General features: G+C 36.9%; 1 protein-coding gene across 1 annotated transcript in view; it reads left to right on the forward strand.

Moving 5' to 3' along the window:
- The window catches only part of LOC136874518 (centrosomal protein POC5), a 98,647-nt gene that overhangs the window by 27,363 nt on the left and 44,585 nt on the right, over positions 1–26,699 (forward strand). The window contains exon 3 of the mRNA XM_068227823.1: positions 5,266–5,445. Within this exon, the coding sequence (XP_068083924.1) occupies positions 5,266–5,445 (180 nt within the window). The remainder of the gene's footprint in view (positions 1–5,265; positions 5,446–26,699) is intronic.

The raw sequence follows: 26,699 nt of genomic DNA on the forward strand, positions 1-26,699 counted from the left end.
ATTGTATTGAAACCATAATATATTATTATTAATTTAATTGTGATCCTGTTGCTTAGGTGGAGAAAAGGGGGATGAATTTTTAAAATGGGTATATCTTTATCTCAAAAACTAAATGGTTTAAAGATGTGAAAATTGGTATTTAGAATTTCCTTTCAACATAAAGAAAAATGTATTTTTTGTTTTTGGAAAATCCACTTAAGGGGGGTAAAAATAATTGAAAAGGGGCTTTAGTCATTTTTATGAGGATACTTACATCTCAAAAACTGAAGATGTTACAGGTGTGAACATTGGTACATGAAATTTCCTTCAAAAATAAAGAAACACACATTTTTTTTTGTGCTCAGAAAAACCTTTTAAGGAGGGGGAGGGGCAGTGAAATTAATGAAAAGGTGTGAATTTTAAAAAGTAGCATATCATAATCTTAACATGTTGCAGACATAAAAATTGGTACGTGGAATCGCCTTTAAAAAATAAAGAAACATGTATTATTTGGTTTTAGGAAAATTCACTTAGCTTTGCAGTCAGGGAGGGGGGGGGGATTTGAAAGGGGTGAAAAGGACTGAAAATGGCATTGAATCCTTTAATTGGGATAGTTATATCTCAAAAACTGAATATTCTTCTTGTGTCTGAATTTGGCCACCTATGGACCACAATGAACTTAAGGCTTCTTCTTCTTCTTCTCCTCCTCCCAGAATCTCTTCATCCTTTCACTTCTGGCCTTCCTTTCTTTCTCACATATGACCAATCTGGGTCTATATTTTGGTGGGTTTTCCTGGAATGTTTTGATGCTGTCCACTCGGCTTCTAAATTCTTTTCTGTTGTGAATCATACCCATTGTAAGTCCACTTTCTATTGCATCTCTTTTTACCTCTTCTACCCACTTTGTTGAAGCTTTCAGTCCAGTGATGTACTTTAATATTTTCTTAGTTAGCTGTTTCTCATCCATTCTTTCTAGATGCCCATAAAATTTTAGCCTTCGCTTTCGCATGGTGACAGTGATTTTTTTCAGTGTATTTGTAGAGATCATTTTTTCTATTCCTCCATGCCCCATCAGCATTTTACTGTGGTCCTAAAATTTTCCTTAAGATTCTCCTCTCCTTTTTTTTTTTTAAATCTTGAAGCTCACCCTTTTTATTCATTGTCAAGCTCTCTGAAGCGTAGAGACTCTCTGGCTTTACCACTGTGCTGTAGTGTCTAAGTTTCACCTTGTAAGATATTGTTCTTTTGTTGTATCTGTTCTGGGTTAACCTGTAAACTATTCTAGTTTTCTAATTCTTGCCCTATTCACCTCTTTATCCAATCCGTTAGATTCTATCCATTCCCCTAGATATTTACATTTCTCAGTTCTTTTTACAGTCCCATGCTTTACTTCTAAGTGTCTCTCCCCTTGATGTCTATATTCCACGTATTCCATCTTCTCATATGAGACTTTGAGACTCGTTTTCTCAGCAATCTCATGTAGAGTATTCAGCATAATTTGGGCATTTTCTCGGTTGTGAGCCAAGAGGGCAAGATCATCTGTGAAAGCCAAACACTTAATTTTTAAGTTCTGTCCTTTCCTCCCTAAATGCATTCCCCTTATTCCTTTCACTTCCAAGGCTTTTTCCCAGGTCCTAATGATATTATTTTAGAACAGTGTTAAAGAGAATTGGTGATAGGCAGTCTCCTTGTCTGACTCCCATTTTTATTTCAAATGGTTCAGAAATTTCACCAACGAATTTGACTTTTGAGAAAGTTTCTGTCAGGGTTAGTTTTATTAACACTCCTGTTTTCCTGTCAATTCCGAATTCCTCTAGGACGTTAAATAGAGTCTGCCTGTCAATTGAATTATATGCTTTCTTAAAATCAACAAATATTACGAGGTTGTTCTGGCTTCTCAAAGCTCTTATTCTACCGTAAGAATGCTCTTCAGGTTAAAATATTTGTCCTGTGCATAATCTTCCTTTTCGAAAACCAGCTTTGTACTCACCAATGAGATGGTCTGCTTGTTCTTCAACTCTTCTCATTAGTACTTTAGAAAGTATCTTATATGTTATTGGGAGTAAAGAGATGCCTCCATAGTTATTGATGTTCATCTGTAGACCTTTCTTGTGAAGTGGGTACATAAGAGCACACTTCCAATCATTGGGGATCTTTTCATCTCTCCAGATTTATCCTATGATGGCGTGGATTGCTTTTGCTGCAGTTTCTCCTCCGAACTTCCACATTTCTGCAATAATTCCATCCTCACCTGGTGCTTTGTTGTTTTTAAGGTCATTTATTATTTCCTTGATCTCTTCTAGACTCGGTGGCTTGAAATCTTGGTTATCCTGCAATAGATTTTTCAAATCCAGTCTTTCCACAGGTTCTGCACAATTCAGCAACATTTTGAAGTAATCTGCAAGAAATTGACATTTTTCTTTGTTGTTTGTTACTACACTACCATCCTCCCGCTTGAAACACAAACTTGATGGCTGGTAACCCTGTAGTTCCTCTCTGAAGGTTTTGTAAAATGCTCAAGTGTTGTTCTTTCAAAAATCATCTTCTATCTTATCCAACCTACTTCTGTCATAATTTCTTTTCTCTGATCGTAGGATCTTAGCTGTTTTCTTCCTCCCTTCCCTGAAAGTTTCCCATCTCTCCTCGGTTTTGTTGGATTGCCACCTCCTCCATGCTTGTAGTCTTCTGTCCAAAGCTTCATCACACTTTTCATTCCATCACCTGTGTTTTCGTTTCCTCACTGGATTCCCCAAACCTTCAGCTGCTTTAAACATTGACATTTTGATCTCTTCCCAACTGTTCATATTCAGCTTCAACAATTTTTCACAGTATGTCTCTGTTTTGTTTCAGAGTATCTGTATCATTCTAAGCTTCCTCTTGATTCTTCGTTTGGGTTTATTTGGTTGGAATCTTACTTTAATCTCTGAGAAGTAGTGGTCCGAATCTATGTTTAAGCTTTTTCTTACCTTGACGTTCAAGATTTCCCTTTGGTTTCTGGTCATAATAGCAACATGGTCAATCTGAAACTTCCCCAGCAATGTGTTAGGAGATGCCCATGTTTTTTTTTCTTGCTTGGGAGTGCCTTGAAGAAAACTGCATATGTTATGGACGTAAAAATTGGTATTTGAAATCTCGTTTAAAAATAAACATTTCTTTGTTTTAAGAAAAGGGGTAAAAAGGACTGAAAAAGGGGTTGAATTTTTATAAGAATATATCTAAAAATATTGAAGATGTTACAGACATTTAAATTGGTATTTGCAATCTCCTTCAAAAATAAAGAACCTCGTACTTTTAAAAATCCACTTAAGGAGGAAAACACATTTGTTTTTTGTTTTTGGAAAGTTCACTAAAGCAGTTGGGGGGAGGGCAGGTGAAGAACTGAAGAAGGACGTGAGAATTATTTTTATGAAGATGCTTATATCTCAAAAACTGAAAAGGTTAGAGATGCAAAAATTGGTATTTACAGTCTCCTTTAAAAGTGAGAACATAATTTTTGTTTTTCACCTCATTGTGAAAAATATTCTGTCTCTACTGGGCAAGTTGGCCGTGCGGCTCGGGGCGCACATCTGTGAGCTTGCATCTGGAAGATCGTGGGTTTGAACCCCACTATCTGCAGCCGTGAAGTTGGTTTTCCGTTGTTTCCGATTTTTTCACCAGGTAAATGCTGACGGCTGTACCTTAATTAAGGCCTTGGCTGCTTCATTCCCACTCCTAGGTTTTTCCTACCCCATCATCGCCATAAGACGTATCTGTGTCGATTCGACGTGAAGGTAATTGTGTGGTGAAAGATATTCTTTGTATTTAATTGGTTTATGTTGCAATTGTTGCTTGCATAATGGAACATAGTGGGATTTTGATAGCATTGTACTGCTAGCAACATTTTGAGTTAAATTTTGTAAGAATTGCTCTAGATTGATTGCCAAAATAACAAGCTCTCCAGCGGTGAGACCTGGGAATGGTTTGAAGTCAAGGCTGTTATGAACAAATTGATGTTGACAGATTTTATGATAAACATTTTTCATTTTAAGTGTTCTATTAATTATCCATCTTCATTAACAACATGCATTGAATTACCATGTCTGTTAGAACAAGGTTCTGATGTTTATATTGAAGGAGACAAATACAAGGAACAACAATGATCAATTTTCTCTCCCTCTCTGATTATACTCATTCTCAACCTATTTTAATATTTGTATTCTTGTTGGATAAAGGTGGATTAAATGAAAACAGAACAGGAACTACATAATGGAATTGACAAGCCTTATTTTAGAACTAATCTCCAAAATTGTACAAGCACTTGTTTCATTGTTTCACCATGATTACTCTGTTCATAGAACTCCTTTGGCTGAGATCGGAACCAGTTGCAAACATTATCCACGGCTTCATTCATCATCATAATCATCATCATTTTCCAATTCCAGTTTTCCAGGTGTGGTGTACAAGCGCTCGCTGTCTCTTCCTGTTTGCATATACCTTCTGTTCCAGGACATCTTCCCATTCAAGACCTCTCTCCTCCACATCTGACTTTACTGTGTCTATCCACCATTTCCTTGGCCTTCCCCTTCGTCTCTTACCATGGACAGTAAGTTTAAAGTACTGTCTGGCAAGTCTCTCGCTCTTCATTCTTATAATGTGCCCATACCACTGAAATCTACACTTTACAACACTGGTAATAGGCACCTCAATGCCAGCTATCATCCCGTTTACTTCATTCCTGATTTTGTCCTTTCAAGTAGTTTGATTCATAGTTCTAATGAATCTTATTTATGTTGCCTGAATTCTGCCATAGTCATTGTTTAGTAGAGTACATGCCTCTAAACCATATGTGAGAATCAGTACGAAGTAAGTGTGGTACAGGGCTGTTTTTGCTTTTTGTGGTATTTTGCAGTCCCGGAATTGATTTCTGGCTTGATTGTGAGAAGTTCATTGTTGAAGTAAAAGTGCTAACCCTCAAATTTTTTCAACGGACCGAAGATATAGATGTTGCATGGCGATAGATCAGGGCTATAATGATAAAGGCATCGGAGAATTGGCTCTTCTCCGCGCACAATGAACTCGTGGACAATGATTTACAACTGGTTCCAATCTAAGCTAAAACAAGTTCTACGACCAGGGTATTCACTGCTTGGTGAAACAGTGGGACAAGTGCTTGTGTAACTTTAGAGATTATATTTGAAATAAATCTTGACAAATTTATTCTGTGGCCTCTGTTCCATTTTCATGTGATCTGCCCTTCTTATACTTACTCTTAGTTAATTTTTGAGAACCCCTTTGTTTTCCATGCAGAAGTTCCAAGAACATGCAGCCTCTCACATGTACCGCCGCAGGTTATTACTCAGAGCATTTGTAGGTTGGAGGAAATTGGCAGAACAGACAAGTCGCAACCGATGGGAAGCAGCATGTGCAGCACGAGCAGAAGAAATGTGCTGCCAATTGCGGGAACGCTTTCATGATGCTCGTGAACAGGTAACTGATTCCTACAATGATTGTTTCAACAGACAGGTTGGTACTAATTATTTTCAGCATGGCAATTCTGATATTTTAGACAGATAGATAAATAGATAGATAGATAGATAGATAGATAGATAGATAATGAATGCCTTTACTTGTGTTGAAGTTAGTGTCCAAGACCCTCTCTTATGCTTACCCACTGTACAACATGCATCTGTATGAGGTGGTCCATTCCAAAGCTTGTCTTATCCACCTTCATTGACTTTTCTGGAATGGCCAAAATCACATAATTGTAACTACTCAGTTTCAAACATTCCTTATCATAATTTATTATTAAATATCATTATATCCTGTATTCAATTTTGGCATTGATTTTTGCTATTATCTATTTATTGCCCACACCATTTCATTTCATTAACAATGTATTATATCATATTAGGATTGATCATATATGTTTATTAGAATTAAGAGTAATTTTTTTTTATATACAGTGAGATTTGTTGAACAACGTAATATTTTAAACTGTAAGTAAGTAATTTAGAATCTGGCATGTAGTTGTGAAAGGTAGTTATTAATAGGAAATACTGTAGTGTGGACAATCATCGGAATATCCACTGCCTGAGGACAAGGTTGCACATGACCCCATCAGGCAAATAGTTACGTTAGCATAAGGACACTAAGGAGAAGCAGGAAGATTTTAAATAAAGCATTACCACGTGTATATAACTCGGAGATGCATTTAGTTTGCTGACTGATGTACTTCGAGAGGGGGTAATTTGTAGTAGGAGAAATCACGTTAAGGGCACGCAACTTTGAGCTTGCATCTGGGAGATAGTGGGTTTGAATCCTACTGTCGGTAGCCCTGAAGATGGTTTACCATGGTTTCTCATTTTCACACCAGGCAAAACTTAATTTAGGCCATCACCGCTTCCTTCCCACTCCTAGGCCTATCCTATCCCATCATCGCCACAAGACCTATCTGTGATGGTGTGACGTAAAGCTAATTGTCAACAAAAAAAGAAAAGGAGATAGAGAGAGAGAGAGAGAGAGAGAGAGAAACCCCGTGACTCTGCAAGGTGTTAGAAAGGGCTTGCATTCCTTGGAGAATTTACTTCTTACTAACTGATTCACTTATTCTGTTTGATTCTATTTGTCATTCTGTCTGTTGCCATGGTTATGAAACTACAAGTACAATTGAATTCAAGTTTCCAGGCTCCATGGCTAAATAGATAGCATGCTGGCCTTTGGTCACAGGGACCCCGGGTTCGATTCCCAGGTTTGAATTTTAACCATCATTGGTTAATTTCACTGGTACTGGGGCTGGGTGTAGTGCCGTCCTCATCATAATTTTCTTCCTCATCACGACGCGCAGGTCGCCTACGGGTGTCAAATCAAAAGACCTGCACCTGGCAAGCCGAACATGTCCTTGGATACTTCCGGCACTAAAAGTCATACGCCATTTCCATTTTTTTGTATTTAAGTTGTTAGAGAGAGTTCATGCTGTGCACTGTATCACTAATAGGGCCACAGAGATCATTGGATGTTGGCCATTATAATAAAAATGTCCCCTTCTGTCTTGCATGCTTATTCCTATATCTGAACCATTTTCTTACCTCATGGAAAATTGCATACTTCTAAAGAAAGCACCTTAACAAAGATAACAGCAAAGTCTTTCAGACCTATATGCTTCCTGATAGTTTTAGAAAAGATTCTGGAGAAGCTAATAATCAACTAAGTTATGTACCACATGCGTTGTCATGGTCTGTTATCCCAATTTCAGAATGGCTTTACCTCATAAAAATCTACCAAAGATGCTGTTCCCCGTGCGACTGAATGGATTCAAGACATCTTCTCAAGGCAAAAGATAGGCATATTAATATCTTCGGATGTGACTGGGGCATCTGACAACACCTGGTGGCAAAACATTCTTTATCAGCTAAAGGAACAGCAATACGCTCTTGTGATGTATACCAAACCAGAAAAGTGAAACTTCAAATTGGAACAGCATTTTTAACTAAATACATCAACAAAGGATCCCCCCCAGGGATCTTCCTGTAGATCCTGTAGATCAGGATTTTGGAATATCTTATATGATGAAATTCTTAAGAGTACCTCTTCCAACAGACTGCAAGATTGTTGCTTATGTACTCGAGTGAACACGTCATTAGATATTCTATTCAACTAGGGTTCCAATATCAAGATGCAATTTAATTCCCTGAAAACCTAGGCCATAGCTGTCACAAGAGGATTATGACACAACTCACAATGAACAGACAGGAAATCTCACTAGAAGATCAACTTTTTTTTATCTGGGAGTCCTGCTGGACAGATACTTAACTTTTGGGCCATATTTCAATAAATTAAAGCTTGAATCCAATAAATTTCTTCAAGACATCACTGCTGCATGCAAGTCATTGTGGGAGCTAATCTAAGAAGTATTCTCTATTATATACTACACAGCCTTCATTCCATTAATACTGTATTGTGCTTCGTCATTTTATTCTACACTCGACAAGCAATTTGCTAAGGAAAATTTTTCTGCAGATTCAGACAGAAACCGTCCTTCAAATTTCTCATGCCTATTGCACATTGTCTGTACAACCAGCACTTGTCATCACTGGAACAGAGCCCCTGTTCTTATCTGCCATCAGTATAGCCAAACTTACATTAATGACAAAAAACAGAACATCTCCTGGACAAATTCTCAAACCACTGTGGAGAAAAACTGTTACTTCTTGGAATCCTGTCATCCTAGTGTCTGGGGCCTCAAGACTACATTTGCACTAGCTGCTCACTCAACCATGACTACTACATTCACACTGATAGCTCTTGCACACCTAACAGTGCTGAATCTGACAAAGTGCAATGTGGATTTGTGGTCTACAAGAATAACAGCAAAGTGTTTTCAGCCCAGTATAAATTTTCATCCAGTTGCTCATTATTTCAAGCCAAACTATGGGCCATCAAACCTGTTGTGGAGTGGTGTGAAAACAACAACAGAAGTACTCAAATACTCAGTGATTCGCAGGCTGCATTGAACTAAATCAATGACAAGCACAAACTCACATCTGTCTTTCCTGGATCCAAGCATACATTGGTTCTCTGGAAATGAAAAGGCAGACATCTTCATGAAAACAGGCTCCTTATCTAATATTAACTTTAGCTATAACCAGTCCCCCCCACCCCCCCTCCCCAAGTTATTCACTACTGTATATTACAAATAATTTTACAGAAATTTCCTAACCTAAAATTGGGAGATCATCATTTACAAACATTTTCTAACCTAAAATCCAGAGGTCGTACTTGTGTACTGTTACAAAATCTCTAGCCATCCTTGCACCAGTCGAATCAGTATGTTGTTCACTACCAATACGTGAAACAATGGTTATTATTATTATTTATTTATTTTTCCTTGTACAATTTAGGGGTAGTAGATGGAGAAAGGGCAAGCTGCACATGCACGGAAGTACCTCCATCCCCACATGTATATGTACACATGCTCTACTGAATATATTTATATGTTGTCAACAGTTTTTAATTTACATATTTACACTCCAAACACTGTACTCTTAGAATAATAATTATCTTGATTTATTCTATACATATTAGAGTAAGAAGACCCAGCTAGTTATACTCTCACTCATATCCCGGTAAACACACTCATTCACAACCACTCCCACACACGCACGCATACACATTCGCCTACATTTGACTGTACTTACACCCATCTTTCTTGCAATTCTAATTTATACAAGTTATGTAGATCACATATGGGTTTCTATATACATTTTCTTTACTGCGCAGAGGAAGTGAGGAAGAGGAAGCAATTTTACCTCAAATGGTAGAAGATTCCAGATAAGATGGTTCAATCAATCAAATCAGTCAATACTGATCTGCATTTATAGCAGTCGCTCACATGGCAGATTCCCTGTCTGTTGTTTTCCTAGCCTTTTCTTGAATGATTTCAAAGAAATTGGAAATTTATTGAACATCTCCCTTGGTAAGTTATTTCAATCCCTAACTCCCCTTCCTATAAATGAATATTTGCCCCAATTTGTCCTCTTGAATTCCAACTTTATCTTCACATTGTGATATTTTCTACTTTTAAAGACTCCACTCAAACTTATTCGTCTACTAATGTCATTCCACGCCATCTCTCCGCTGACAGCTCGGAACATACCACTTACACGTTATATTTTGGTCCATATTGAATTGTACATTAAAGTCAAAGAAATATTAATGTTTATTTAATTCCACCTATTCAATACATAAAGAGTGATTTTAATTAAGAATTAAATCTTATGAAGTAAATTATAGGAACATGTTTTGCCCTTTTTTTAAGGGCATCTTCAACCTTAATCTCAAACCTGAAAGATAATAAATCAAGATCCTGATTGTTCTTAATTGTAGTTTTTTAAGATAAATTACAAATTATAAAAGTGAAGATGATGTAGGTACATGCACAAAAGAGGAGTGAGAGGGATGACAGTAGTTAAGATATTCTTATAATAAAGTCTTACAAACAGTCATAATTTATATACTTTTATGAATGTACTTGTCTAAACATGTGGTAACAAATTGCATATTAGCAGTTCTATAAGAACACAATTATTGCTGCGTCGAATCTTGTTAAACGGCACCCTGTATTGGTTGGGGGTGTAAGAAAACGTTTGGAGTCTAAACAGTTCAATCTTTAGAATAATGATGAAGAAAAATATTACTGATTACTCCAAGTGGAGTTTAAATAAATTTTAAAGCTAGTTTGTAGTTAATCTTTCGTGATGAGACAATTCTGCCGCTTTCCTAAATTATGCTGTAGGAGCAAGGGAAATGCTTCATAGCAACTAGCCACAACTATAAAGTTTTATGAGAACACAGTTAATTCTACTAAAAGGCGCCCTGTAAAGATTGAGAATGTAAGAAACCAAATTAGAGCTTAAAAAGTTTGATCTTTAGAATAATGATGAAGGAAAGTATTTCTGATCACTCCAAGTGGAGTTTAAAATAAAAATTTTAAAGTTGTTAGTTTATTGTTAATCTTGTGTGATGAGATAAGTCTGTAGTCTTCTTAAAGCACGTACGAGTGAGGAAGTGTGCTCGATGGTAATTAGCTGTGTTTATATTAGCTGGAAGGAGAGACTGTGGCTTCTTATGTAGAGAGTCAAAAAGGACATTTACGTATTAAGGAATGAAACTGAAGGAAAGGTGAGTTCTAAGAAAAAACGATGTGTGTAAATTCACTTAGCCCTTTATCAATTATGATTTTAATTGGTTAACGTAAAGGTGAATTAAAGAAAAATATTGTATGTAATTTCGTTTATCTTTTTGAATGTTATAGTGTTAATCATTTGCTATGGTAAAGTTGAAATGACTGACACTTGTGCTTGTGGTGTTCTAATGATGTGAGATTAGGGGAGGTGGGTGTAGTGGAGGTGGGGGATTAGGCAGGGCATTAAGTTTAAGATCAACAATTGATAGCTACACTTTTTGGAATACAAGTATTATCCAATTAAGACTAAAACTATCCAGGGGTTATCTTACAGTTATAGAGGTATACGCTCCAGTGGAGGGCAATTCAAAAGAAAGTGATGGGTTCTATAATGGTCTGCAAAAGATAGTCAATAAAATTAACAAAAGAATATGCTACTATTACTAGGAGACTTCAATGCCAGAGATGGTAATGAGAAAATTCAGAATCACATTGGAATCCATGGAGAAACAACCCGTAATAACAATGTAACAAAATTAATAGATTTCACTGTCTTCAATCAGTTAGAGATGATGAACACAATGTTCCCATACAAGGACAGCCACAAGTACACGTGGTCTGCACAAAATCAGAAATCAATTATAGATTATATAATTTGTAATGGTAAATTGGGCAGATTTAGTCTTGGATACAAGAGTCTATCGAGGCCCTGAATTGGAAACTGATCACTATCTATTAGTAGCACCTATTCGTCTGAGGCCTAGAAACAAACAAACAACACAAGAAATTAAAACTTCTTACGAGGTTAACCTATTAAGAGGTCCTAGTATAAAATGGCTGTACCAGAACAGAATCTTACACAGATGACACCAGTTAGTGACAACGTGGAAATGGAGTGGTCTAATTTGTGTTCAATTTTAAAGCAATCTGCTTTTAAGAGTTTGGGAGTTAAGAAAAAATAGCAGAGGAAAAAAGTTTAAGAATCTGGGATGAATAAATTGAAAAAGTTATTTCCAACAAAAGAAATGCTTATAAAAAAAGTTTGTCAACTAGTAAATCTATAAAACTAGTAACATAAATATTTGATAATGAAATTTTAAGCCTTCCCCTAAACTACCATTTTACTCAACGTAAATAAAATGATTTATAGCCTAGATTGTAGGGGCTCATTCGCCGACTTTACATACCGATTTTCATAAAATTCTCTTCACCCGTTTTCTCGTGATGCGTGAACAGACAGACAGACATTACGGAAAAGTAAAAACTGCATCTCCTTGTTACTGTGGACATGACCGATACAGAAATACCATTCTTTTCAAATTCTGAGCAATGTACAGACAAAACTCTTATTTTATATAATTATATAGATAACTTGTCCTGACTGACTGATTCATCATCGCTGAGCCAAAACTACTGGACATAAAGAAATGAAAGTTTGGGGATACATTCATATTAACATGTAGGTACTCGCTAAGAGAGGATTTTTGGATATTCTGTCACTAAGGGGGTGGAAAGGGGGGTGAAATTTTAAAATGAGTATATCTATATCTCAAAACATTAAAAGTTTACAGATGTAAAAATTGGTATTTAGAATCTTCTTTAAAAATAAGGAAATGTGTATTTTTTTGTTTTCAGAAAAATCCCAATAGGAGGGGTGAAAAAGGGGTTGAATGCCTTTAATGAGGGTACTTATATCTCAGAAACTGAAGATATTACAGACCTGAACATTGGTATTTGGGATCTCCTTTAAAAATAAAGAAACACATATTTTTTGTTTTTGGAAAATCCATTTAATGGAAGGGTGAAAAGGGGGGTGAATTTTTAAAATGAGTGTATCTATATTTCACAACTGTGATTTTACAGTTGTAAAAATTGGCATGTAGAATCTCCTTTAAAAATAAAGAAATGTATTTTTTTGTTTTTGGAAAATCCCAATAGGAAGGGTGAAAAAGGGGTTGAATGCCTTTAATGAGGATACTTATATCCTGGTGGAGGTGGGGGATTAGGCGGGGCATTAAGTGTTATTGGTTGCGGTGGGTAGTAAGAAATAAGTTTGGAGCCTAAACAATTCAATCTTTAGAAATAATGACCAAAAAAAAAGTTACTGATTACTCCAAGGAGTTTAAATAAAGTTTAAAGCTAGTTTGTAGTTAATTTTTGTGATGAGACAATTCTACCGCCCTCCCAATTTTCACTGTAGGAGCGAGGGAAATGCTTGATAGTAAGTAGCCACAACTATAAACTTATATGAGAACACAGTTAATTCTACAAAAGGCGCCCTGTAAAGGTTGAGGGCGTAAGAAATCAAATTAGAGCTTAAACAGTTTGATCTTTAGGATAATGACAAAGAGAAGTATTTCTGATTACTCCAAGTGGAGTTTAAAATAAAATTTAAAGTTTTTAGTTTGTTGTTAATCTCGTGTGATGAGGTAAGTCTGTAGTCTTCTTAAAGCACGTACGAGTGAGGAAGAGTGCTCGATGGTCAGTAGCTGTGTTTATATTAGCTGGAAGGTGCGACTGTGGCTTCTTATATAGAGAGTCGAAAGGGAAATATGGTTTAAAGTCTGAAACAAGAGGAGAGTTACGTATTAAGGAATGAAACTGAAGGAAAGGTGAGTTCAAAGAAAAAACGATGTGTGTGTAAATTCACTTACCCCTTTATCAATTATGATGCTGATTGGTTAATGTTAAGGTGAGTTAAAGAAAAAAACGTATGTAATTTAATTTATCTTTTCGGCTGTTATAGTGTTAATCAGTAGCTATGCTAGCGTTGAAATGACTGACACTTGTGCTTCTGGTGTTGTTATAAAAATGTGAAATTAGGGGAGGTAGGTGTGGTGGAGGTGGGGGATTAGGCAGGGCGTTAAGTTTATGTGTTATTGGTTGCGGTGGGTTTGCGGGGACAGACAGGGTAGGAGTTGTGTTTTTTAAAATAGTAGGGGTCTTGGAAGGTGATAATTTAAGATTATTTAGAATGTTGTATTGTTTTAAATTTAGTGATTGCAATCATTTTGGTAATATTTCGTATAATAGGTTTTTTACTTCAGTTATATCATTGGGGTTTAGATTTTTGTTATAGTATCGGTCTAAAAATATATAGATGTTTTCTAATTCATTCATGAATTTCCGTTTGCCTATTTTTTCTAATAATTGTGAGGTCTTGATCTATAGTTGTGAAATGATGTCCTATTTCTTTCATGTGGGAACTCATAGTTGAAAACTTGTTGTGTTTGATGGCATTAAAATGTTCCAAGTACCTAGTGTGAAAACTTTGGTCTGTTTGTCCAATGTATGAGGTGCCACATTATCTGCAAGCGAGCCTCTATATGCCTGAACCTGAATAAATGTTGCTGTTTGAATTGACTGTGTTGTGATTGAAGAATAATTTCTGGTTAGCTAAAGGCTATGCATGTGTTTGTTTTGGTTTTTTATGGAGTTCGAGACCTGGTAAATATCTGGATTGTTTTAAGTGAAAGTAATAAACTTGTGTTTTTTTTGGGTCTGTCAGGGATGAGTTTTGTTGTTAATTTGTGTTTGATCTTGTTGATTAAACAGTTAATTGTTTCTAGTTTATACCAATTTTTTGCTAAATCTTTTATATAATTGAGTTCTGCTTTTAGGTTTTTAGGTGATAGAGGGATTTTTATGGCCCTGTAAATTAAGCTGTGAAAGGTAGCTGGTTTATGGGAGTTGGGATGTAATGACTTATTTTTTATTGTTGTTGGGGTGTGAGTAGGTTTTCTATAAATTTGGAAGTCAGAGTTATCATTATTATGTATTACTGTGATATGTAGGAAATTTAAGGATCTGTTGATTTCATCTGTAGTAAATTTAATATTTTGGTCTAGGTTGTTTAAAAGAATTAAAATATCATTACTGTTATTGAGTTCTTTATTAATAATTACGAACGTGTCATCTATGTACCGAAGCCACAAGTTAAAGTCTTTTACATTAGTTGAAATTTTATGTTGTAAAGAATCTAAATAGATGTCTGCTAAGATGCCAGATAAGGGATCTCCCATAGCTAGGCCATCTTGATGGTAAATTTTACCATTAAAAGTAAACTAGTTGTTTTTCAAAACAAAGATTATGATTCTTAAGAAGTCTTCTAAATCAAGCTTGCTAAGTTTACTATGTTTTGAGAGGTTGTCTTTGATAATATTTACAGTTTCTTTAACTGGTACATTAGAATACATGTTAGTAATATCAAAAGAGCACATAATGTGGTTGGGTAATAAGGTGAATTTTTTTAAAGTATTACAAAAATCTACTGAATATTTAATTGGGGATTTATTGTTAAAAATGTAATGTTTTTGAGAAAGTTGTGGATATATTTTGAGGTTTTATATGCCGGACTATTTCTGCAATTGATGATTGGACATATGGGTATATCTTCCTGATGTAAGGGGTAAGTGAATTTACACGCTTTTTTTTTCCTTAGAACTTTTATTTTTTATTTTAAACTCCACTTGGAGTGATCAGAAATACTTTTCTTCGTCATTATTCTAAAGATCAAACTGTTTAAGCTCTAATTTGATTTCTTACACCCTCAACCTTTACAGGGCAACTTTTAGTAGAATTAACTGTGTTCTCATATAAGTTTATAGTTGTGGCTACTTACTATCAAGCACTTCCCTCGATCCTACAGCGTAATTTGGTAGAGCGGCAGAATTGTCTCATCACAAAAGATTAACAACAAACTAGCTTTAAACTTTATTTAAACTCCACTTGGCATAATCAGTAAAATTTTTCTTCGTCATTATTCTAAAGATTGAACTGTTTAGATTCCAAACTTTTTTCTTACGCCCTCAACCAATACAGGGCACCATTTAACAAAATTCAACGCAGCAATAATTGTGTTCTTGTAGAACTGCTAATATGCAACTTGTTACCACATTTTTAGACAAGAACATTCATAAAAGTATATAAATGACTGTTTGTAAGGCTTTATAAAGGCTTTATTATAAGAATATCTTAACTTCTGACATCCCTCTTGCTCATTTTTTACGCATGTACCTACATCATCTTCATTTTTATAATTTGTAATTTATCTTAAAAACTACAACTAAGAACAATCAGGATCCTGATTTATTATCTTTCGGGTTTGAGATTAAGGTTGAAGATGCCCTTAAAGAAAGGGCAAAATATGTCCCTATAATTTACTTCATAAAATTTATTTCTTAATTAAAATCACTCTTTATGTATTGAATAGGTGGAATTATATTTCTTTGACTTTAACATACCACTTAGTCGAGCAGCTCGTCTTCTTTCTCCCAGTTCTTCCCAGCCCAAACTTTGCAACATTTTTGTAATGCTACTCTTTTGTCAGAAATCACCTAGAACAAATCGAGCTGCTTTTCTTTGGATTTTTTTTCTAGTTCTTGAATCAGGTAATCCTGGTGAGGGTCGCATACACTGGAATCATACTCTGCTTGGGGTCTTACCAGAGACTTATATGCCCTCTCCTTTACATCCTTACTACAACCCCTAAACACCCTCATAACCATGTGCAGAGATCTGTACCCTTTATTTACAATCCCATTTATGTGATTACCCCAATGGAGATCTTTCCTTATATTAATACCTAGATACTTACAATGATCCCCAAGAGGAACTTTCACCCCATCAACACAGTAATTAAAACTGAGAGGACTTTTCCTATTTGTGAAACATACAACCTGACTTTTAACCCTGTTTATCAACATACCATTGCCTGCTGTCCATCCCATAACATTATCGAGGTCACGTTGCAGTTGCTCACAATCTTGTAACTTATTTATTACTCTGTACAGAATAACATCATCTGCAAAAAGCCTTACCTCTGATTCCACTTCTTTACTCATATCATTTATATAATATAAGAAAACATAAAGGTCCAATAATATTTGGTTTTTCTGAAATGTCATTAAGAATATCCTTTTTGACCTTCTAATTCCCATGTTTAGAAACGTCAGACCAACAAGTCATAATTCAGTTTTTCATAATATTCACAGCACCTTTCCTCAGCAGCCATCATTTTTCCCACATCCTTCAGCCCCACTTTAATTCTCCCCCTTCCCCTCCACTGCCCCTCTCCTTTCACGACCTCTTGCCTTGCCTCACCTCTCTGCCCTTGCCCCACCTCTCCCTCCATGCCCGCCCCTTCCTTCTCCTTTGAATCGCATAACCGTTAGTATGAGGCACACACAACAATAGGCCATACACCACATGCTGCAATGTGAGGTAAGTCTCATATAATCTATGCCATCTAACTAACACACTCTCTCCTTCAATTCATTAACTTAATGTTATATAATTTTACCTATCATTTATTCAGGTTAACTTCTTGGACACCACAATGAATTGCAAATTTATACCAGCCACAATGTATCTGTTTTAACCTTATCTTCATGTGCCATCCTGACAGTGTCCAACAACATTTCAGCTTGATTTTAACAAGCACGATGAGAGCATTTCATTTTATTACGTTGATTGATGTTGAAACTCCATCTAGCAGCATCCAGTGACTTGCATACGGCTAACATCACTCAAGTAGTTTTGGTGATTGACTACAGAATCAACATTTACCAGTTCCCGTTTTACAATTGAAATTGTAATGATTGGCAGTGATGGAACTAACAGTTCTATGAATATTAGTACATGAAAGTCTGGATGATGAAGATACTCAAGATGCTAAGAATTTAGAGCCTAATTTATTTGTCAAATTTACTCATAAGTTCATCGCAGTTTTAATGTCAATTGTATATTTATTCACTTGTTTTATGTCAATTGTGTGTTTACATTCGTTTAGTTATTAGATGTTTTACATTAAGGCTGAAGATGGCCAGCCCAGGCCACTAGTCCCTAGCTTGTAATTCAAAATATTGCATATTATAGTATTGAAAGGTAGACCATTACAACATTAATGTAATAATTAGTATCATGATTACAATTCAATACGGATCAGAACTACGAAGTTTATATCCTATGGGATGGTAATTCCCTAGTCCAGCTGCTGCTAGTCTCTGACCAATGGTGCAGTATGACAGAATGTTGCAGGGGGTCCAATACTTGTTTTCAGATGGCAGGCGCAGATGTGAAGCGGGTACGATGTGTTTGGTGCACAATATGGCGATCATCACTTGTAGTGATCAGAATTGGTTGACCACAACCGTGAAGACGAGTGAGCATCCCTGCCCTCATGTTCCCATGCAGTCCAAAATCATGCCCCACAAATCTAGATATTGCCCAATTCAATCAGTCAGCCAAAGGAGACCCAAAGTAAAGCCCCTTTCAAACTTTGTCAGGTGCTGATAATGCTGTTTTACACAAGTACGTGCATCTCTGTGTCCTTCATAGTGATAACTCACCATCTGATGCTGTTCACACCCCTTACATACCCTACCAGGTCAGGTAATAACATTGAATACAAACAACACTAATGCACTCTTGTGGCCGTCCTACCTGTCACAGAGTATTGCAGCTCTAATCATTTACATAAACGCCGATGATGTGTACATGTACGATGTTACATTGACATCTGATCGTTTCTTCTGGGTGCTTCAACTGTTTTGTCAGTCAGTGTAGTATGAAAGTTACAAAAATGATGGAAACAGATGGAGCTAGCAGTAAAAGAAGGCTATATGGAATTATACAAAGTAATAGGAAAGAGAGAGTTTATACAAAGCTGATCTAAAAGGAAAGTAGAGTTGATAACACCTCCATAAGAAATAAAGAGAAGATGAAAGAAGTATTTTGATGAACTCCTGAATGTGAGTAATTGTGCATGGAAAACGAAAGTAATATGGAGTGATGGCTCAACAGAAGAAGATGATATAACAATGTTAGAGGTGGAATTAACAGTCCGTAAAATGAAGGTGGGGAAGGCACCAGAGATAGATGAAATTGGTGTGGAAATGATAAAAGCTGTTGGATCTGTTACACTACAATGGGTGTTGATCCCTTATTCAGTGCTCATGTAAATTAATATGCTAAATTAATGGAATTAATACAAATACATTGGATTGGGTGCCCTCATAATTTTATTTTACTCTGTAAGAAATGTAGAAACATGACCAGATATGCATGGTGCAGCTATCTGGGAGGATTGTAAAACAAGGCCTTTTGTATTTGGAAGAGAAAGGTACAGTAGCTGTTGGTTTCAAGCCTAGATAACCTCACCAGAGTTATATTTTGAGACAATAGAAATATCAACAGTTCTTGTTTTGAAGGCCTGGTTTGAGGCTACAGTAGACGTGACCCAAGCTGATTGGTGCGAACATTCAATATCGAAAAATTTGAAGAGAACGAAATAGATGCATGAAAGTAACCCAATGGAATAATAGCGTCACCTTAATATTTCAAAGTGATTGGAACAAGTGGAACTCAGAGCCCCATACAAGCATGAAGTGACCAGGAAAGAGGAGATAATAAATATTGGAATGGAAAGGAGAAGAGCATCAGTTGGCTGGCAATAGTCAGTTGTTACTTGTCAGCCATCAGTTACCAATTGTCAGTCATAAGTTGTATTTTCGAAGGCATGAGTCCCTTGCGAGTTATTGTGTCGCAGGTATGGTAACTGCGGTGTCTAAAATGACTGCATTTTGGAGTTTTGGAGACAGGTTGAAGTGTCCGGGAACTTTGGATTCTTTTGAAACGAAGTTCGAAAACGCTTAACTTGAAAGATGGAACTTAAATACGGGTGAAACTATTGGCGCCCTTTGTGGGTGGGGGACGCAGACGAAGAATACACCCATGGTATCCCCTGCCTGTCATAAGAGGTGACTAAAAGGGGCAACCAAGTATGAAGAAGTCAGCAGTGAACTCATCATTGAATTAGAACCATGAGACTACTTGTAACAAGTACCACCACACGGGGAACACCATGGGTCGCTTTTACTTGCGCGTAGTACCACTAAGTTAGGTACAAAATAGGTTTGTGATTAGTAGCAACAGAGTGTGCTTCCTGCTTTTACAGTACCTGTGATTAGTACCAGTATATGAGCCACACTATGGGTGGGCAACACCAAGGTTCTGGCTTGCCTATGATTAGTAACCACTCTATGAGGAACACCATGGGATAGTATGAGTCCCTGTGGTTAGTACACTTCTATGATGAACACCATATTCTTGCATTGCCTGTAAATGGTGCCACAATGTGCAAAACACCATAGGTCTGTATTGCATGTGAGAATTTCATTACCTTTGTGTAGTACCATACTGTGTGGAATACTGCAAGTCTACACTACTTTTGATGAGTACCGCAACATGACAAATACCATGGTTCTAGTTTCCTAGCGATAAGTACTATTATGAGGGGCGGACAACTTGGATTTTGGACCCCTTTAGGCTACAAGCAGCATCGATTCAGTAATATGCTATAGAAGCAGTCCCTTGGTCAGTAATACTCTTGTCTTACATCAGTTTCTGTGAATGTGAGGCCTTGCGGGTCAAATCCACTGATTGTTTTAAATTCATTTCCATCCATTCCTTCTTTGTCCTCATGTTTTGAATTCTGATCATCAGAGGATTTTGGACTTTTAATTTTTCATTACATTTCATCTCATGTTGTACCATTAGGGGCCGATGACCTAGATGTTAGGCCCCTTTAAACACCAAGCATCATCATCGAAACTATTGACTTTGTTAGCAAAGCCCATGTTAGTTGTGAACAGGCAGTTTGAATTGCTTAGCCATTAATGAGCAGAAGATATGGGAAGGAATTTGAGACTTGCAGACTAGAGGACCTGTGTAAATATTGTGGAACACTGACATGTCATTTAGAATAATAAAGCAAGTTAGACTTGATCTTGGGAAACAAGCAGTGGCTTCCGGACTTATGTTACATAAGCGAGAGCCAGTATGAAGAAGTCAGCAGTGAACTCATTCAGTAGGCCAAGGGTAACAGGAGTTCTTTAATTGTGTTAGACAGGTTGTAAATTTCTGTGGGAAATTTAGAATTCATCGGAATTATGTTATATGTTTATTGGCATGTAAAAATAAGACAACATATGAGTTTTCTATGTTTTGTTAGTGTGACATTTGCTGAGATATGATTTTGTTTTATGTGGTTTCAATCTATGTTTCATTCTTGTTTGTTTACTCCAGCAGGAGTTGTGTATAATTGTACTCGTCACCCCACTTAAGCTCTTGTGTACAGTTAGCGTAGGACTTCCCCCAAAAGCAATTAGGAAATGTGTAATCTTAACGTTACCACAGAGAAGTAGTTGATGCAGGAATGAAACAAGTACACATCGTAAAGCAAAAATAGTTTTGTTCATGTGAATAATGAAAAAGCTGGAAATAAATATGTATATGTTACAATACACTACACACAAAATACTAATAAAACATCAAAAGAAAGGTAAAAAGATCTAAATGAATAGTAAAGTAAGTTGTTAATAACCAGTGAAGATTATGTGTGTGTATTAGCATCATATTCCCTTAATAACTGCCATTCATTCATTGTTTCGTACAAGTATATAATTTCCTCTGGACAAACCTAACATTTCTGGCACTGAAGGGGTTAAAGTGCATATGGAAACAGAAATGTGTGACAGAAGACTGGGGAAAAGGAATAATAATACCTGTCTTTAAGGAGGAGGATAAAAACGTGTGTGATAACTTAAGAGGAATCGCACTCTTATCACAAGAGGTAAAAATACTGGAAAGGATATTAGAGAGGAGAATGAAAAGAAAGGTAGGAGAGTTGCAAAAGGAACAGTATGGCTGTAGAAGTGGAACATCTACAGTAGAGCCAGTCTTCAGCATGATGAGAAAGAATTTGAAAATGTAAATATACTTGTCATGACCTACATAGATCTAACAAATGCATGATAGTGTTCCCAGGGGAAGGTCTGGGAAACCATGTTCAAAATGGGACTGGGTATTACAAACTGTACAAATGGTGCCAGTAAGTACAAGTGAAAATGAAATGGCCTATGGCTTTTAGTGCCGGGAGTGTCCGAGAACAAGTTCGGCTAGCAAGATGCAGATCTTTTGATTTGACTCCCGTAGGCGACCTGCATGTCATGATGAGAATGAAATGATGAGGAAGACAACACATACACCCAGACCCTATGTCAGCGAAATTAACCAATTATTGTTAAAATTCCCAACCCTGCCGGGAATCGAACCCGGGACCCCTGTGACCAAAGGCCAGCACGCTAACCATTTAGCCATGGAGCTGGACAGTGCAAGTAATGTACAACAAATACATCAGCAGCATACAGACTTTGTTGGAATGACGGAATGATGTAGAAATGACACTGGACTAAGACAGGGAAGTGTACTGTCACCTCATTTGTTTCTAATGGTTATGCATGAAATTGTAAAGGAGACAAAGGAAGCATATTGGAATAGATGAAGTTATTACTATTTGCAGATGATATTGTGATCTGAGAAACAAACAGCAAAGAAGTACAAGAATAAATTGATGTACTGAACAAGAAAATTGAGAAGTATGGTATGAAAATGCAGAGAAAAGCAAGACCATGGTGATGTTAAGAGGAGAATGACAATAGAAAGGCACTGTGAAAAGTGTGGTCAAAGCTTTGAAATTGTTGACAGTTTTGAATACCTAGGGAGTGAATTAATGCAAAATGCAAGGCTGGATGTGGAGATTTGCAAGAGGGTGCAATAGGGCAGTGCATTCTACCAGAGTATAAAGAATCTGTCTGGGATAAGGAAGTACCAAGGAAGTGTAAAGAGAGACTTATGCAGCTGAGATCTGGACAGTGACGAGGAGGGATGAGGGTAGAATTCAAGCCAGCAAAATGAAATACCTAAGAAGTATGATAGGAAAGACAGGGAAAGAGAGAATGAGAAATGAAGATGTGAGAAAAGAGGTCAGAATGGAAAACTTAAATGAGAGAAATGATAGGAGTAAATTAAGGTGATTTGGACATGTAAAGAGATGGAAGAGAAAAGAATACCATAGCAGATGATGAAGAGAAGTTTGAGGGGAAAAGAGCAGGAGGGAGACGTAGGACTAGGAGGATCAATTCAGTAAACAGGTTGCAAGAGGAAGAAACCTGGACTGGGACAAAATTATGGAAGAGGAATGGTGGAAAGAGAGTTGAAGATGGAGAAGTGCCATAGATGCTCTGACCTGGCTAGAACTGAGTAAGTGGAAGGGATGAATATGGATATTATAAATTTTAATTCAGTAACAAAGAATTTTATATGTTTATAAATGTGTCAATCTTGGCATGCACCATATGGCTTGTTTCAAGTATGGCATGATAAGAAGTCTTGACAGCTGACGTAACAGTTCATTAGTAACTATTAGAGTTTTAAAGTGTGTTGTGAGGTTATTATTGTGATGGTTAAATACTCTTCAGCACAGAGTATATTTTTGGCCAAGTATTATTTGCACAAGAAGAAGAAGAACCCATTAAATAGGTACCTTTGAAAATTCCTTAGACAGTTTTCCAGTTCTACAGTACCATCAAAACGTTATGTACAACAACTCATTCATAAGTGACATAGTACTGGTTCCATAACTAATAAGATAAAACGGTGAAGGAGATCAGTTCTTACACAGGAGAGGTTAGAAGATATACGGGCAAGACTGCAAGTTAGTCCACATAAGTCGCTTCGGTGAGTAGATCAGGAAACTAGTATTTCACATTAGTCAGCACATAATGCAACAAAATAATTACAAAGGGCACTAGGAAAGTTTTGCAATGTGAGTGAACGCTTTACACTTTTCCAAAATAATTTCCACCACACTCAATACTTTTCTCCATATGTCGAAACCAGTCACTGAACCAATTCTGCCACTTTTCTTCGGTTACATTTTCACACTTCTGATCCCATGCTGCCAGAAGCTCCTCATTGGATGCAAAATGCCGCCCTTTCAGCTTCATCTTCACTTCTGGGAAGAGTGCGAAGTCACATAGGGCAAGATCAGGATTGTATCGAGGGTGATCAAGCACAGTCAACCCTGATCTGGCAAGAAAATCCATTGTTACATTAGCACGATGTGCTGGAGCATTGTCGTGATGCAAGAGCCAAGTGATGAGCCGTGACCTTGGACAGAGCTGATTGAGAGCCTGGATGATCTGAGGCAGACAAGTCTCACTGTACCACTTCGCAGTAACTGTCCTTTGTGTTTCTAGCACAACCCAAGTCAGTATGCCCTGTTTAGTGAAGAATACTGCAATCATCCCTTTTTCACTGACCTTGACTTTCGCACAGTCACAGCACCCTCATCTTCAAACAGCCACAGCTTGTTCTGGAATTTTGTTGGGATATCATAATAATAAAGCCAAGTTTCGTCACCTGTAACGATGCTATTCACGTTACGCGAAGTCCCATTTTCAAACTGTTTTAGAATTTTTTTGGCACCATTTCACTCGATGTGCCTTTAGTATTTTTTGGCACCATTTCACTCGATGTGCCCTTTGTTCCTCTGAAAGTCAATGGGGCACCCAAAGGGAACAAACCTTTCTAAGATGGAGATGGTCGTGTAGAATTGAATGAACAGCTGGTGCGGGGATGTGGAGGGTCTCTTCTTCCTGCCGATATGTCAACCGCCTCTCTTGCTGCAACATTTTCCTCACAGCTTCAATGTTTTCCTCAGTCACTGATTCAGACGGTCGCCCAGAATGAGGATCATCTTCAATGCCAAAATTTCCCCTCTGGAACTCTTTGTACCAGTGGAAAATTGTTGTCCGATGTGGACAGTCTTCCCCCAGCAAAGGAGTCATTTCCTCCAGGCACTGGTCAACACTTAATCCACAAGCAAAATTGTGGTGGATAATTGCGCAATTTTCACCTTTAGACCACACTGACATCTTAACTTGCTTTCAGTCTCACTGCTTGGTAACAACTGGTGTGAAGGTCGCACCTTGCTGTCTTCTGGACTGGTTTTCACCCCTCTTTTTATCCCTCACCATAACAGGGGTGTCCAGCCAACCGTTTTTGGGTATTGCAAAACTTTCCTAATGCCCTTTGTACTTATAAGATCTTATTGGACTCCTTCAGTCCATAGCATGTAGCCTACAGATTTCATTGCAAGAATAAGATTTTGTAATTAGCTAATGAATAGTGTCCAGCCCCACAGTCTGGATGTAGCATGCCTGCCACTCACCCGGAAACCACAGTTAAATTGCTGGCCAGGTCAGGGATTTTTGCCTTGTCCTGAGGGTTGGTTCAAGGTCCACTCAGTCTACATGATTACAATTGAGGAGCTATCTGATGGCGAGATGGTAATCCCGATCTTGAAAACCAAAAACAATGACTGAGAGGATTCGTCGCACTGACCATGCATCACTTTGTAGCCTGTAGGTCTTCAGGCTGAGCAGCAGTTGCTTGGTAGGCCAAGGCCCATCAGAGCTGTAGTGCCATGGGGTTTTTGTTCAAAGAATAGGATCCAAACTTCCTTTTTATGAGTGACAAAACATGGTTTCATTTGACTGGATATGTTAGTTCACAGAACAATAGGATCTGGGATACAGAGAATCCGCACATTTTAACAGCTGAGACCTCTGCATGATGTGGAAGTGGTTGTGTGGCACACTATTAGTGCCCGACAAATTATCGGTCAGATATTTTTTCATGACACAATTATTTCCAACCAAAATATATCCATAGCATTCTCGAAACATTTTTTGCTGAAATGACTGAAGAAGGAAAAAGGTACGCCCATTTCCAGCAGGATGGTGCAGCAACCCATACAATGCATAGCTCAATGCGGCTGTTGCAGGAATTGTTCGATGATGATCAGATCATCAGTAAAGGCCTAGGGTCCCTTTGTTGCCAGATATAAGCAAATGCAAATATTATCTATGGGGAACTCTGAAAGAAAAGTTTACAAGAATAATTCTGGAACTGCAGAAGAATTAAAAATCAAAATTAGGGACACTGTGCTTTCCATTAGTGTTCATAAACTGCAAAGCGTGTTTTGAAATCTCATAAGATGTGAAGCTTGCATCGCAGCTCCAGGATATGACTTTCAGCATTTTCTTTAGATACTGGTGAGTTCAGATTTATTTATTTATTTATTTATTTATTTATTTATTTATTTATTTATTCTGAGCATGTATATAGCTGGTGAGTTCAGTTTTGTTTGGTTTCTCTAAGCATAATAATGCCGCTTCTTCGAGACTAAGCCCACTTGTCATTGTGGGCACTGCTCTCACTGTCACTGCTTCTCTGTGTTCCTATGCCTTAGTTCTCTGCTATGAAGTCTAAAATTATGCTCCCTGTATTTGTAATTGTTAAAGTTAGTGTTAGTATTTTCTAGAATTGATATATACATTAACTGCTACAATTTTCATTAACTATCATCCTCTTATAAAAAAGGAGCTTTAAAACCCATTTCTGATATATTATTAGGACATCCTAGTCATTTTCAATTAATTAATTAATTCAATCAAATACCACTTTACAGAGCACGTTAAATCAATGCTTCAAATCTTGCTGTGTTCCTTCTTCCTCTCCACCCACATGTTTCATTCATTTTGCTCTCTGTTTCTGAAGCTGTTCTATGTTATATGGCTGCTTTCGTTTTCTTTCTTGTTCATGCCTGAAGATCACTTTTTGACATTTCAATTAATATGTAAGAAATTGAATTTTTTTTTGGAAGTTGTGCATGTTTTAGTTAATAAATATGACCGTAGAAATATTTCAAAGCATATGGTTTGATTATAGCTAACAGTAAGTTATATTTACATACAATATTCTAAAACACCCACTTAATATAAGATGTCTATTTTATAGAGAGGTAAAATATGAGGTGTTATGCTGCCTGTGTTTGAGTTCTGAAATTTGGTGCATATGCTTAAGAGTTAAGATGAAAACCATCACTTTATAAAACACTTCTAGAAAGAAAATCAAATTTAAAGAAGGTAATCTGAAGTGGAAAATTTTGTGAAAGATGCAGTGCTAAGTGATTGAGACTGTAACCGTAATTGGGATGATGATGATGATGATGATCATAATAATAATAATAATAATAATAATAATAATAATAATAATAATAATAATAATTGTAAGCTGTGGTGGGACAGTGAACTGGATGTTGTGTGTTGCAAGAAGTTAAAGTTTGGAAATGTAAAAGTTTTTTTTTTTAAAT

This window comes from Anabrus simplex, chromosome 5 (genome assembly GCF_040414725.1).
Source record: "Anabrus simplex isolate iqAnaSimp1 chromosome 5, ASM4041472v1, whole genome shotgun sequence".
NCBI classification, from domain to species: domain Eukaryota; kingdom Metazoa; phylum Arthropoda; class Insecta; order Orthoptera; family Tettigoniidae; genus Anabrus; species Anabrus simplex.